At 41.5% G+C, this 15,138-nt stretch overlaps 1 protein-coding gene across 1 annotated transcript in view; it reads right to left on the bottom strand.

Annotated features, from left to right (window-relative positions):
* Positions 1 to 606: 606 nt before the first annotated feature.
* Positions 607 to 15,138, bottom strand: part of plxnb3 (plexin B3) — a 58,609-nt gene continuing 44,077 nt past the window's right edge. Inside the window, exons 17-35 of the mRNA XM_002935494.3 lie at positions 14,849 to 15,028; positions 14,592 to 14,766; positions 13,993 to 14,226; positions 13,349 to 13,510; positions 13,117 to 13,265; positions 12,899 to 12,999; positions 12,578 to 12,795; positions 10,535 to 10,713; positions 9,347 to 9,413; positions 8,721 to 9,027; positions 6,536 to 6,639; positions 6,367 to 6,454; positions 6,038 to 6,204; positions 5,722 to 5,882; positions 4,173 to 4,320; positions 4,012 to 4,076; positions 3,615 to 3,690; positions 1,869 to 1,943; positions 607 to 1,543 (exon numbers count right to left, since the gene is read on the bottom strand). Coding sequence (XP_002935540.2) covers positions 1,439 to 1,543; positions 1,869 to 1,943; positions 3,615 to 3,690; positions 4,012 to 4,076; positions 4,173 to 4,320; positions 5,722 to 5,882; positions 6,038 to 6,204; positions 6,367 to 6,454; positions 6,536 to 6,639; positions 8,721 to 9,027; positions 9,347 to 9,413; positions 10,535 to 10,713; positions 12,578 to 12,795; positions 12,899 to 12,999; positions 13,117 to 13,265; positions 13,349 to 13,510; positions 13,993 to 14,226; positions 14,592 to 14,766; positions 14,849 to 15,028 — 2,761 coding nt within the window. The 3' untranslated portion in view covers positions 607 to 1,438. The remainder of the gene's footprint in view (positions 1,544 to 1,868; positions 1,944 to 3,614; positions 3,691 to 4,011; positions 4,077 to 4,172; positions 4,321 to 5,721; positions 5,883 to 6,037; positions 6,205 to 6,366; positions 6,455 to 6,535; positions 6,640 to 8,720; positions 9,028 to 9,346; positions 9,414 to 10,534; positions 10,714 to 12,577; positions 12,796 to 12,898; positions 13,000 to 13,116; positions 13,266 to 13,348; positions 13,511 to 13,992; positions 14,227 to 14,591; positions 14,767 to 14,848; positions 15,029 to 15,138) is intronic.

The following is a 15,138-nucleotide window of genomic DNA, read 5'->3' as shown; positions in this document are numbered from 1 at the left end:
ATACTATATGCCCAGTTAGAAGAGGGTGTGCACACTTATGCAACCATATTATTTTATTTTTTTTGGTTTTCTTCCCTCCACCTGAAAGATTTCAGTTTGTTTTTCAATTGAGTGGTACAGTTTATAGGTCACATTAAAGGTGGAAAAAGTTCTGAAATGATTTATCTTTGTCTCATTTTTGTACACTACAGGAACCTGATATTTTACCAGGGGTGTGCAGACTTTTTATATCCACTGTACTATTGGGTCCCACAGCAAATTCAATCTAGGGCCCCAAAACATTGGTAAGTTGACCTATTCTACCAAGATATATTGAAATTACTCATTCATTTTGGCCTTACTAGCCCCTCCTTTGCTGCTGCAGGATCTGCTTCCTCTGCAGTTACGCCACTGCTGTGTAGGGTTTGCTACTCTTTACCAGCCCTCTTTAAAAACTTTTTTGCATAGTAGTCATGCCACTGGTGATACATTGTAGGAGACAATAAACAGAAGTTTAGGCAGCCATACTTCTAAATAGGCATTATTTCAATATCATAAAGAACAACTGTTAGATTAATAAGCACACCTACTTATTATATTATAGCATATATTACAGCATGGATACAATTTCTTTTCAAAAAAGATCACTTTTTATTTGCAAACCACTGAGCGTAAAAAGAACAATAAATACATTTATTTACAGCTTTTGCATAATTTAGGAAAAGCTATACATGGCTGTCTGGACAGACAGCTGCATTATCTCTATTGTGAGCATCCTTTTGTTCACATACTGTACAGTCTTGGCACCTTGAGACAGCAATCCAAGCAGCAACTGGGCACAATAAACAGAAATTCCATGTACACCACATGCACCCTTGTACTCAGCAGATCACTGCCACTCCCAGTTTATTTCAATTCCTCTTTCTAAAAGATAAAGCGCTGCATCCGCTCCTTCCCAACTGGCACAGCCAGCCACAGCAGAGAGTTCTCAAATAAGCAATGTACAACATAAAAACAGAAAGAATCATTAACAATATCACTGGGACTGTACACACGCCTAAAATGCAGTCTCACCATGTGATTTGACAAATACAGTACAGACAGAAGCACATCAGGTTAAAACAGCTTGTCTGTTACATTAAGGCACTTATAAACTTCCAGTGGCCGAACAGCCAATAAGAGCGAACAGTTCTGGGAGGGGGGAAAGGTTGCGCAAACTTATTCGACTAAGTGCTGTGTCCCAAATTCCAACAATAGAAGGTGCCAAACCTCCCAAAAGCATAATATGCTGCAGTGAGCAGTCTCTAGGTATGGCTTGAGATGGGAAAACCCCAAACACATTGTGGAACTACATCTGATTAGGTGATGGAGCCCATAGTCCGTGATCTCTCTTGGTTCTCCTCCACGCATGTGGATTTGAGTATACAACAGTGGGTCCATCAAGTGTATCCGCAGAGCATCACAGATCAGTTACTTTGTTTTCTACCAGAGCCGAGATCTGCTGAAGGCGGTAAGCCAGTTGCATCTTCTGCCCATTAGGATCTTCCTCCAGGGCTGAACTAATCTGTTAATGAGTAAAGAGGATTTGTTACTTTGATACATTCCTCCCTTTCCATCTCCTTGGACAGGGGGAACCATTAAGCCATACCAAAGAGAAACTAATTTGGTGTTTCTCTCAGTTTCTATTTGGGTCCCTTTTTAATGAGAAAGTGATTCTCTTTTTAACTTAATGAAATAAAAGTTATATTTTATGCTAAAAACACCAAATTAGTTTCTCTTTGGTATGGTATCTTTGAACATGGTGGTAAAACACCAGGAGTTTGGCAAATTGTTGTTATGGCCAGACCTTTGAACCCCATTTATTGTAAATGAACCATTAAGCCACCTACCTGATCATAGTACTTGTTGATGTAGTTATAAAGCTCTTGCAAAGCAACCAGGGAGTTGAGTTCGGTTGAATGAACCTGGGCAGATAAAGAAATGCAGCCAATTACTAATGGGGAACACGCACGCACTGGCACTCACAGCAGTGTTATCCTGCTTTATTGTCAGAAATGCAATAAGTTTGGTGCAAAAAACAAATATACACTAGGACAACAAAGACCCTGAATTTTGGCAAAGCAAATTTTAGCTCCTTAAGGGCAGTGCTTCAGAGAATTATGTATGGGGCATTATGTTTTCGGCTGAAAACACAGAACAGAAATGGTTGTAATTTAAAATTATATGAAATCATTACTGTTCTCAATTTATTCCCTTAAGTAGTAAATGTAGAAACGTTTAGAACCATCCTAAGTGACTTAAATCAGAAGTAAAGTATGCATTTAAGAAATACAAGTCAGAGGGGGCAGAAGCTGCATTGCAGCAGAGGCTAAAACTAACCCCAAAAAGTTTTTTAAGTATATTAATAGCAAAAAGATGCAGGTTGAGTGTGTGGCTCCATTGAATTATGGTAACAATATGGTTATAACAGATACAGAAAAGCCAGATGTGCTAAACCAGTTCATTTTTTAGTGTATACAGTAGAGGAGCCAGAGTGCCAAGACCCACCCAATAGCTGCACTGTTAACAGCTCAAACTAGTCAGTGGTCGACGTAGCATATGGTACATAAAGGTTTGCTCAAAATGAATGTGAACAAGGTACCAGGGCCAGATGGAATACACCATTGCATTAAGAGCAGTAATCAGCATGGCCTTATGAAGGACAGGTCATGTCAGACCAATTTAATTGCTTCCTAAGATGAGGTAAGAAGCTGGACAGTGGGGGTGCAGTCAATGTAATCTATTTGGATTTTGCCAAAGCATTTATACCGTTCCCCACAAACGACTGCTTTCTAAACTAAGGTCTATTGGTCTTAGTGAAGTCGTTTACACATGGATAGGAAACTGGCTACAGAATCAGGTACAGTGGGTGGTTGTTAATGGTACATTCTCTACTTGAAGTAAGGTTCCCTCAGGGTTCTGTACTGGGCATTGATTCGCAAGAGGAAGGGGTCATTCTTCCACTTTACAGAGCGATGGTAAGGCCCCAATCTAGAATATGGAGCTATCTATACATACTAGTGGTGGTTGCCCTCCCTCGAGGTATGCTTTATAGGTTAATAGGACATAGCCATCTAGTTACAAAATATAACTTAAGTATATGCTGCTCTGCCACATTGTTCCTAGTCCCGGGCATTCCCTGTGCCCCCTTAAGCAAAGGAGGTGCCTGGGACACTGGCTGGTTAAGGGTGGACAAGAAAATAAGGCCCAGCCTGGGGTAGGATCTAACCATAATCACCAGGGGTTACCTAACAACTTGGCATCCTTCAACAGTTTCCTTTCATTGCCCAAATGAGGAATTTTATCTTTGGCAAATGTATGTAGGATCTGCATGGAGTTAGTATGTTCTCCCTGTGCCTCTGTGGGTTTTCTCTGGGTACTCAAGTGTCCTCTCCCACACTCCAAATACAGGCAGTTTAATTGGCTGCTGATAAAACTGCCCCTAATGTGTGTGAATGTGATAGGGACCTTAGATTGTAAGCTCCAGTGCAGGTGCTGATGGGAGTGATGTATAATTACTATAAAGCACTGAGGGATATGTTGACACAAAATAAATAAAGGATAATAATACTTAAATGATGAGCAGCCCCACTTACCCCTGACTGCTCTGTAAGGAAGGAATTCATTTCTTGGTAGCTGGCAGCAGCTGTCTTTTTGATGTCAGCATAGTAGCTAGAAAAAAGATTTACAAAAAAAAAATTACAATCCTCTCAAATATGTTTGGATTCAGAGTACTGAACAAGAGATGACTGTTCTAAATTGTAGCTGATAAGCACTGCTTTTGCATTTCCCACATTCATGTTATGTAGCTAGGTCTTTCTATGAATATTTTCTTAGATGTGCTCTACTGTGGTGTAAGCATTCATTCATTGCTGTCAGTGTTTATATGTCAGCAGTAGTCAGAACCAGCATCTACCTATAGATAATCAGAGCATTAAAATTCAGGGTTAAGATCATAAAAATGACTGATCCCGCTTATTAGGATACACTTACTTTTCAACCAGTTGTTTATATCGTGGGATTTCCCTTGCATATAGAAGTTTGTTGACAGGAGAGTCCTGCAGAGAAAAGGAATGTTACAAATGGTACTTCGTTTGCTTAACATCATGCCCCCCCCCCCCCAACACACCCAAATACATTACAGCCTTACTCACCCTCCCCACTTTGTGCTCAGAGATGGTGCAGGAGTCAATGAAAGTCTGAGCTATGACGGCCAGGATGGAATCCACATTCTCCGATACCTCAACATCGAACACCATCTGAGGGTTTTTCAGAATTAGTACCCAAAACCGTAACATGAGGCTGAAATAAGGAAGGGAAAAGAAAAAAAAAATTAAGGTGTTTTAGAGTCTGAATAAAACCCATACCCTGTGATCCAAAATCACCAATTAGATGCTTTATTTAATTAACCAGTAAAGCTGGTAACTGCTGGTTGGTTAACATGCGTTATTATCGCATGAAACAAGGTTTTGTGCGATATTCAGTGTGTGTATGGTGGACTGACGAGGTGACTGACACTGCAAAAGCCTTGTATATCGGCCATCTCGACGATCAGGTTCAAAGGTATGCATTTAGGTCTGAATTGTCACATTGGGGTAGAATTCCTATTGTTTCTTTCTCATCCAACGACTCAGCCCTGAATGTTAGTGGAGGGTATGAACGATCTTTCCTGCAGGAAAGATTGTAATTGTAACGTGTATGGCCACCTTAACGCAACCATTTAAAGGAGAAGGAAAGGTAAAGGTAAAAGCTTTATCAGAAAGGTCTATGTAAATACAGCCATATACACTTACAGAACTGCTGCTCTCAGTGAAAAGAAACACCACATTTGTTTCCTTTTTATTATGTATACGTGATCTTCAGTGTCAGACTTCCTGCTCTCAGAAAAATCCTTCAGGGCATGGCACCAGTCTTCTCAGTTTGCTCCTCTCTCCCCCTCCCATCTTCGCTCTAATCTGAGCTACCAGCAGCCAAAGCTGCAGCACAGAAGTTACTGAGACCAAGCTAAAATGCCAGCTGATATTTTAAACAGAGGGAGCTTCAATGGCTGTTTACTCAGGTATGTTAAAGCATTCTGCAGAATAAATATAGTTCTAGCTTGCACTATTGTGACTAATCTGTTTGCAATAAAATGCCAAAACGCCTTTCCTTCTCCTTTAGGGCTCTGGCACACGAGGAGATTTGTCGCCTGCGTTTTTTCCCCCGGCGCTTTGGCGACAAGTCGCCACGACAATACACACGAAGAGATTTCATGCGAGTCGAGCTCCAGGCGATCTGCTACCCATGGTACCACTCAACAGTTACCCCTCCCACATGTTTACTCAAGTCGCTCAGAAAAGGGTCTGTGTGTGTTTTGAAACAGCAGGCGACTTGAAGTAGCCTCGTATGTTTTGACGCTGGCGATTTCCATTGGTTTAGCATTGGCGTCTTGTCGTTCGTCTTGTCGCCAAATCTCTCTTTTATAAATCGCCGGCAACAAATCTCCTCGTGTGCCAGAGCCCTTAAGTGGGAATATCATACAAAACTAGTTAATATACCCAATAAATTTTAATAGCCAGGCAGGGAGCAAGACAGATAGACCGCAAGATATCTCACCACATCACCGGAAAACCAGCTGTTAGCATCTTGGATAAGGACCTACAATCAAAGCTTTGATGATCCTAGGAAATCTGCTCTACATACTTTCTAGTAGCACGCATTCACCTGTTAGTCTTCCAGATGTGTACAGTCTCTGCATCAGTGATCTCATGCTTCTCTGCCATCTCATCAAGAAAATCAAAGAAATACTTGATAGCAATAGGCACCTGTCGGTTAACTCCCAACATCACCTGGAATGCATCATCCACAAACTTCTGAAGTGTGCCCTGTGGGTGGCAAGGGATGCAGGGGTTAAGCAACCATAAGGGATACTGATGGCGATATTGCCAAAGATTTGCCATGATGAGTCGTCATTGTCTTTCTTTCGGAATACAGTATGGCACAAGTATACCAGAAATGATTACAGTTTCCTCTGCCTCACCTTCATAGACAGTAGCCGGGTCAAGAAGATTTCTGGTATCGCCTTGGCACGTTCTCGCTCTCGCAGGCTACTTTTGCGATTCTTGAAAACCTCTGGTTCCTCCACAGGTTTCACAAGGTGCCAGGTTCTAATACCCCCTTCGTCTCCATCTTCCAACATTGGAGTCTCTGTAAGATACACAGACAGAATAGTATCACTTAGGATGGCAGGAAGGATAATGTTTTGACCCTCTGCTACTGTGGGCATGGGAAAAGAGGCTAGTACCCAACGGTAAATAGTAAAAAAGATCGTGGCAATGGACAGGAGACTTAATGCAAGCAAGGACTCACTTTCTCCACCAATGAAACTGTTGCTTGGAGTCTCACACTGGTTATTGTGCAACCTTGGAATGAGAGCCACTGTTGCATTATCAGGAACCTGAAAGGAAGAAAGAACCTACGTGAGGCTCAGGCAGAAGTATCACTGCTGCTTTCAAATAAAGTCAGTCCACAATCTCACTTTGTAATGGTGCAGTGTGTTCAACCTCTTCCACTGATCCTGAATTAACGATGTCAGGTCCTCGTCAGACAAAGTCAAATGGCCAGCGTTTCCAGAACGCCACTCTGTAGAAAACAAGGGAATGTGATCTTTCACTCAAATAATTCCAAATTCTTATTTACGGGCTTTGTCATGCAAAACAAACTTTACTTACGTTACATAAATTATATTAATCCTGTTCCATTAGATTTTAAATTACACAATCACATCAAACGGACAGGTGCCATTTTGTGAAGTCTTATTAAAGGAAAAGTAACACTAAAAAAGGGATTTCTTTACTTACCGTAAAATCCTTTTCTCTCTAGTCCTATGGGGGACACAGGAACCATGGGGTTAAATCCCCTCCCATCAGGAGGCAGGACACTTTTACAGAGCTGAATCCTCCTCCCTATATAATGCCCTTCTCCCACCAGGAACTCAGTTATATAACAAGAACTGAGCAAAATGCTAACCATAACATAACCATATTAAACTTGGCTGAGAAGAACAAGATCATCTCCCTTGTTTTCTGGGAAGGGAGGTCCTGTGTCCCCCATAGGACTAGAGAGAAAAGGATTTTACGGTAAGTAAAGAAATCCCTTTCTCTCATACGTCCTGGGGGTGGGGGACACAGGAACCATGGGGACATACCAAAGAGTCCCCTAACAGGGAGGGAGAAAACAGATAACTCAGGTATTACTAAAGCAACTTTTTTACGATACTACAGCTTGTAGTACCTTGCGTCTGATTTTGCGAGGACACATTAAAAACTGAGTTCCTGGTGGGAGAAGGGCATTATATAGGGAGGAGGATTCAGCTCTGTAAAAGTGTCCTGCCTCCTGATGGGAGGGGATTTAACCCCATGGTTCCTGTGTCCCCCAGGACGTATGAAAAAATTGGTTTTCAGGATAGGGCAATTATTGGGGGAGGGTAGAATAGATTTTTTAGTTAGTTAATTTTTAGTGTTAGGCTAATGCCACACGAGGCGTAGGGCTGATTTTTGCATTCTCTCGCGTTTTCATGCGTATATCGGCTACATGTGCCTGCACCCGAGCGTATCCCATTCATTCAGGTGCAGGCACAAGTAGCAGGCGTAGGGCTGATTTTTCGGCAAGCGTTTTTCCGCTTGCCGAAAAAATCATCCCTACGCCGCGTGTGGCATCAGCCTTACTTTTCCTTTAAGACAAGCTTTGCATCATGCCAAAATCTTGTTTCTGCACCAGAATGGGGGGCCTGATGCACATACTCATGCACAGGATACATAGATGATGAGGAGGGAGGGGGAATGTAAGGAGCGGAGAAGGGCAGAATGGAAAGTAAGAGTAATTATCTGTCTAAGGCATAGAGGTGAGGCAGGCAGTATATGTATGTATATCTTTATTTTTTTATTTTATATGACTGACTGCTGAGATTTTTAAATTACATTTAAGGTATGGATGTTTTAATTATAAAAAAAAGAATTTGGGTTTTTGTGTTTAATTTGAAAATGACTCTTATTATACAGCTTTTTATTTTTGGTGACAGGTCCCTTTAAGAATATTAGAAGTCACGTTAAAAAGTCACAGGACCATGACAAAGCATCAGGTTGAAAGTTTTTTTTTTTTACAAATTATGGAACTCAGAGCTGACTTTTGTGGAAGTGGTATATCATTTTTTTTTAAAATACAAAGGGCAGTTTTAAAAAATCATGTGACTAAGCACAGTAAAACCTTACAAAGCACTGTTAGCAAGGATATATATTACAGGCTATGCATGACTAATTTGGTTGGTTTCGTGTAGGGCAGAGACAGACAATGGTGGAGGCAAAAAATACAGGAGAACAGTCGACAGCCTTAAATATTGGCGATTACCATTGAAAGATTGAAATCACTTTCTCAGCTGAGGGTTTTGCTAAAATGTAATACGAATATATATAATTAGGGTGTGTATTTATTAAACAGGCTATATTTTTTAATGGTAACATTGCTTAAATGTTACCATTACCTAAAACACTACTTTGAAGTTGTCACATCCTACCCTAGTGATAAACTCTAAATAACATCAAAATACAATCATTTGAAAAGATTATGGGTCACATGACCTACTGAAGCTTGACATTGACTTTTGAATTGACTTTTAAATAACCAAAAAAAGCTGGAGTCATGGTAGTCATGAGAGGTTTCCATACCTAAGTCTAGAGTGGTAGCTGCCGGCCTCTGTGAAAATGGGGTTCCTTTGTACACTTGGTTCAGGATCTTTTGTTTGACCTGGGTGATTGTGTCTGTATCAAGCACTCTCACAGGCACATGGTGGGTCTCTCGCCCACTCTTCACTATCACCGTAAGCGTCATGGGGTGGTAGTCTATGTCCTCCCGTAACAAGTGACAGTCATTTAGGGTACGCTTTGCCTTGCCCGTCACTGCATCCACTGGACCTTTATCCACTTGGTACTTAATGGCACAATATAACATGTACAGAGGCTCTGCAGCTGCTTCCTGTAAAAAACAAACAAACAAAAAAAAAAAACAGTTTAAAAAGTGTAAAGCTCCTACTACAATTACTTACTCAGGTTGGCTGCCCATGTGTTTTCAGTAAACAGGCTCATATTTCCAAAATCACAGCTGCTGGATCATTTTGTTGCAGAAACTATACGAACATGCACAAAGAGAATAGAGGTCTCATTTGGAACAAATCCCGCTTTGCTTCATGCATACGGGCAACTTTAAGCATGCATGGACATCTCTGACTGTTACAATATGTTCTTCTTCTAACTATGTAGCTGGAAAAAAGTGGGAGAAGTTCATACAAACTCACCCGCAGGTCTGTCTGGAGACAGATAGACATCCAGTTGGTTAGAAGTTTCTCAACTATAGTCTCTGTCCTGAAAAAAAAAAAAAAATTATATAAAAGAAAGGCCAGAAATTGTATGTAAATGAAGAACAGAGTGCCGCACACAGAGGGACTTAAAAAAGAACAAAAAATGGATTTGGATTAATAAAGATTTTTTGTTCTTTTTTAAGTCCCTGTGTGTACAGCACTATATTCTTCATTTTTAAATATATATATATATATATATGTGTGTGTATATGTATATATACATACACACACACACACACACACACACACACACACACAATAAGTTCAAGAAAAACATAAAACAAGTATATATATATATATATATATATATATATATATATATATATATCGATGAAAAGGAAGCCGCTCTCACAGGACTTATGTTCAAAAACGTATGTAGTTTATTCAACTGGTGAACTGACGTTTCGGCTGAACCTCAGCCTTTCTCAAAGTCAACTTTGAGAAAGGCTGAGGTTCAGCCGAAACGTCAGTTCACCAGTTGAATAAACTACATACGTTTTTGAACATAAGTCCTGTGAGAGCGGCTTCCTTTTCATCGATGTTTCCCTGGTTTTGATTGCTGCACCCAGGCATCTTTTTGTGAATCTTCACGTGAGTGCCAGTGACTCCTTACTTTGAGATATATATATATATATATATATATATATGTGTATGTATGTATGTATGTATGTATGTATGTATGTATGTATGTATGTACGTACGTACGTACAGTGGAGGAAATAATTATTTGATGATTCTGTGGACAGGTGTCTTTTATACAGGTGACTAGTTAAGACAGGTGTCCTTAATGAGGTTGACTAATTGAGTAGAAGTGTCTAACCACTCTGTGGGAGCCAGAACTCTTAATGGTTGGTAGGGGTTCAAAAACTTATTTCACTCAATGAAATGCAAATCAGTTGCTATCTTTTATTTAAAGTTATTTTTTCGATTTTCCTTTTGATGTGCTATCTGCCACTGTTAAAATAAACCTACCATTGAAATGATACTGTTCTGAGACTTTTCATTTCTTTGTCATTGGACAAACTTACAAAATCAGTGAGGGGTCAAATAAAAATCTCTACTCATACAAGTCTGCCATGTACAACGTATTCTATAATCAGAGTATAATTGATTTGATATACTAACCTGCGAAACAAGAGCTTTGGGTTCTTGGCCACACACTGGTCTATCAGATTAGCCAGCAGCGTTTTCATGACATCTGTAAGATACTCCAATTTTCCGTGCAGCGCCACAGTGAGCAGAGAAGCAGCATGGCATCGGTCCCGCTGGGAAAGTGTGAGCTGGGCATCTAGGGTTTCTATTAGCTAACAAAAAACAATGCCAGAGTCAGAGGCAAAAAGCAAACAGGCATAATTTGCCCACAATACAGTGTTTTTATAGGAAACAAGTGATAATGTATTCTATATCTATGAAATTTACATCTATACAAAAGACAAATTAATCAGATCTATGACAAGCAGTAGTTGATCCTACTTGGCCTGGCACTGACTACCACTTCTCCACAATTCTGCTTGTTAACACTACATTGCTCTTGTGTGCACCATCACCCCCCTGATCACCCATGCCACTTGCTCCTTTTTTTGCAGTCCTGTCTCTCCCTAACCCGTAAGATCACTCCCTCTCAAATTGTGTCTAGGCCTAGGCGTGGAATTTTTGAGCATAGCACTCATTAGTAAATTATGTCGGCAGAGTGATTTGGGTACTTAGGACCTGCGTTAGCAGTGTCCGGGTTGAAATGTGGGCGACACTTGCAGTTTAAGGTGAAGATAATTGATGCACAGAGATTGGGCAGGTGACTTACCAAAAGAGAGCTTACCAAAAACCCAAGCCTATAATCCTTTTATTTACACAAGTGGGCACGGCCGGTCTTACCAACTGCAGGGCCCAATTGGAACTATTTTTGTGGGGCCTCCTTAGTACATTGTGAATTATGCTTAGTGCAGAGGATTCCCTATGTTGCCATAGTTTTATAGTTTTTCAGGCTGTTCATGCTGAATTGTGCTTAATACAGGCACAACTCCCAACATTTTAAAAGTTTAAATAGGTACAAAAACGTTTGGCGTGCGTAGCGCTGCAAAGTTTTTTTTTTTGCCATGCCCATGGAAAGAATGCAATTTGCCCTTCAGTGTACTCCCATTCCCAGACTCACCCAACACTAGCAGAACAGAGCAGCACTGAGCAGCGTTCATGTGGCTGTCATATGGAGCAAACTTAGGGGGCTGTTCCTGCTGAATTGTGCTTAGTACAGGGGAATCCCTATGCTGCCATAGTTTTATGGTATCTCTCTGTACAGACTATGAGCAAACTTAGGGGGCTGTTCCTGCTGAATTGTGCTGCTTTTAATCAAGGAGAATGAGAAATGGCTCATACAAGGCACTATAAGCAGCAATATAGCATAATCACTGGAAAATTCCTACTCCCCCATTTTCCTGCAGTTAAGGTAGAAATGGTGCTACATGTGCCATTGTCCTTACCCACTTATAGATCCATCCATCAGATGAAAATGCCAAATAAGGGGCCCCGCACTGCACCGAGGGCTCTGGCACACGGGGAGATTAGCCGCCCGTGACAAATCTCCCTTGTCACAGGCGACTAATCTCCCCGAAATGCCATCCCACCAGCGAAAATGTAAATCGTCGGTGGGATGGCATACGCGGCGCCGCGATTTCAAGAAAATCGTGGAAGTTGCCTTGAGAGGATTTCACTCCCCCCTCCCTTACACCCACAGACATTTAAGCTCCGGGGCTCATTTATTCCCCTCTGAGTTATTTAAAAAAAAAAAAAAATGTTATTTCATCAACACGAGAGAAGAACTCCTTCACAGGGGGCTGTGCCTGCATGTCTGCCTTAGCACAGTGAGCGCAGAGGTTCAAAGTTCATGCCCTGTGTCCAATCGCATTGCAGCACAGCCCCCCTGTGAAGGAGTTCTCTTCTCGTGTTGATGAGATAAGAGGTAAAAGTAACTAGAAGTCCGTGCGGGTGGAAGGGAGGGAGAGAGGGGGGAGTTAAAGCTACTCTTTTTCAATGGAGCGCGGGGCCCCAATTGGCGCAGGGCCCGATTGGGCGCAATAGGTGTAATCGGCCTAGGACCGGCCCTGAAAGTGGGAAAAAAAGGTTGAAGAAAACATATGTCCACATCCAAACAGTGAACTGGTAGTACTCTTGTACCTTGGTAAGGAAAAGCTTGTTATTGAGGAGGTTGGACAGCTGTGTAAGGCCTTGTTCTACAGTGCTCCTTCTCCCTGCTGGAACATCCAAGCTTTTTGGGATTGGGGAATCAATGTTTACAGGGAAGAAGATCCTTTCAACATATGTTTTATAATCCAGAAAGGGAATTCCAGAACCTTCAAGTTCACTGCTGAGATCCATCATTTCAGTCATTAAATCTGAAAGAAGAGCGAGCGACACCATGATAGGCAGTCACAAGGAATAAACATTTCTAAAGACAAACAGACAAAGAAAATGAAACTGAAGTAAGCAGGCATATACCAGTAAATTCCTTTCGACACTGATCTCCTACACGGGTCTCCAGGTTCTCAAGTTGGACAAGGACTTTCTTGTAGTCTCTCATGGCCATCTTACTTTGCCTTCTGGAAATATTACCAAGGGGTAAAGGTGACTACACAATACACAACATTTTTTTCCCATCAGCCCTAAGAGAAATACCTTTTTCACCAACAAGGTTTTCACCAGATGTGTCAACTTACCTGTACATATAAATGATTATTAGCACAATAGGGACAAGAAGAGTGGCTACAACTGCCAATCCAATTTTGGCTTCCTTAGGAAAAGCAGTTTGTCCATCTACATCATATTTCACTTGTCCAAGATTGAATTGAAGGTTTCCCATATGCACCTGATGAAAAAACAATAAAAAATACTTTGGACTCTGACTCGACAAAGTCACCAACAATCACCCCTGTTCATCCAAGAACTTACCACAAACTCAGGCAGAGATGTGCTCAAGTCCAATGGTTGTGGTGATTCGGGTGGAGGCTCGCAATACAGATGATTGTGGGTCAGAGTTTTTACAATACAGATGCCATTTCCTATTGTTGCACCAACTTCTTGTTTACTAATCCCATAATCTAGTCCTTCCCCCTAACAATGAAAGTAAAATGGTTTAAGTTGGTGGAAACCATAGGAAAAAAAACTGGTAAAACAAGAAAGTACAGTAAAGGTCCCCATACACGGGCCGACTATAGCTGCCGATATCGGTCCCTTGGACCGATTCGGCAGCTAATCGGCCCGTGTATGGGGAGAGCAGAGCGGCCTGGCCGACCGATATCTGGCCTGAAATTGGCCAGATCTCGATCGGCCAGGTTAGAAAATCCGGTCGGATCGGGGACCGCATCGGCTCGTTGATGCGGTCCCCGATCCGACTGCCCCATTGCCGCCCACATAATATTATTATTTTTTTTTTACCTAAATGCTCCCCGATATCGCCCACCCGTAGGTGGGGATATCGGGGGAAGATCCGCTCGCTTGGCGACATCGCCAAGCGAGCGGATCTGCTCGTGTATGGCCACCTTTAGTTTAGGATAGACAAATTAAAGAAACAGATAACCGGCAAGAATTTATACCTCAATATCAAGAACGTTCCCAGGTTTCAGATTATATGGTTTGCTTGGACTTTCTCTGTTCAAAGGTTTGAATGTTGGGTTTTTGATATAAGTAAAGTTCTCCCTAGTGCTACTGAATGGTATCCTTAAGTTGTCCAGGATAAACAGCACATCCACAAGTTCAAAAGTTTCACTGATGCTTGGGGAGAAACACTTCAGAAGTGAGGAGGAATTGAGGGAGCATGGCCCACTAAACTGAAAAGGGACAAAAGAATGAGTTGAGATGGATTATACACAAATATGAGTTGATATTATAACCAAAGGCTGTTGTTAACTTGAAAGGTCTGGCTCTATCTGGACACCATTTCATCCTATGACATCTGGACATCACTTCATCCAATGATTTGTAGCATATGCAGATATATGTAAGCATTACACCATGCAAGGGACATCAATAAGAAATAATGACTAGTAGCAACATGCCATGAAACCTGATGAGCCATAGGGTTGGTACAATTCAGGTGTATAACTGCTCTAACATCCTACATCTGAGCCAACAATTTTTATTTACAATGCAGCATGAAGACATGTAATAGGCACTTGTCAACAACATAACCAACCTCTTTTATGCCTTCATGATCTAGTGCTCTCCTCCCCCACCTCTTTCTCCTTTTCCTTCTAGCACTACCATCGTCCTCTCCAAGCTCTTTGGAAGATAGCTTGGCCAAGACAGTCATGACTGGGGTCTTCACCACATCCAAGTTTGTACCTTCCACCCAGATAACTCGCCCACCTCTAAGAAAAAAGAAAGGGAAGTTAAGATGTGAGCTTTGCTAAAAAGGCCATTGGTTCAAATCCTCATCTCCTGTTCTCCTACCCATAGAAGCATCTAGAGGGGTACACCAATGAGATGGTTGGGTTCTCTGTATAGCTGTATTTTGTGTCTTCCAAGATTCGTTTTGCACTTCCATAAAACACACTAACTGGCAGCTCCTCTAGGACTGAACTGGCACCTGTGACACAGTGTATCTCCCCTTCTGCTACTCCACCATTTGGTCTAGAAAGGGGGACGAAAAAAAGAAAAACATTGCAGCCAACAACTGACAGTGACAAAGAGGAACAAAATGAAATCAATAAAATTTGAGTTATCAGTCTCCATAAGTAGAG

Source organism: Xenopus tropicalis, chromosome 8 (genome assembly GCF_000004195.4).
Source record: "Xenopus tropicalis strain Nigerian chromosome 8, UCB_Xtro_10.0, whole genome shotgun sequence".
Lineage (NCBI taxonomy): Eukaryota > Metazoa > Chordata > Amphibia > Anura > Pipidae > Xenopus > Xenopus tropicalis.
Note: the sequence above shows the minus strand (reverse complement) of the source record. Positions and strands in the feature narration are given on the sequence as shown.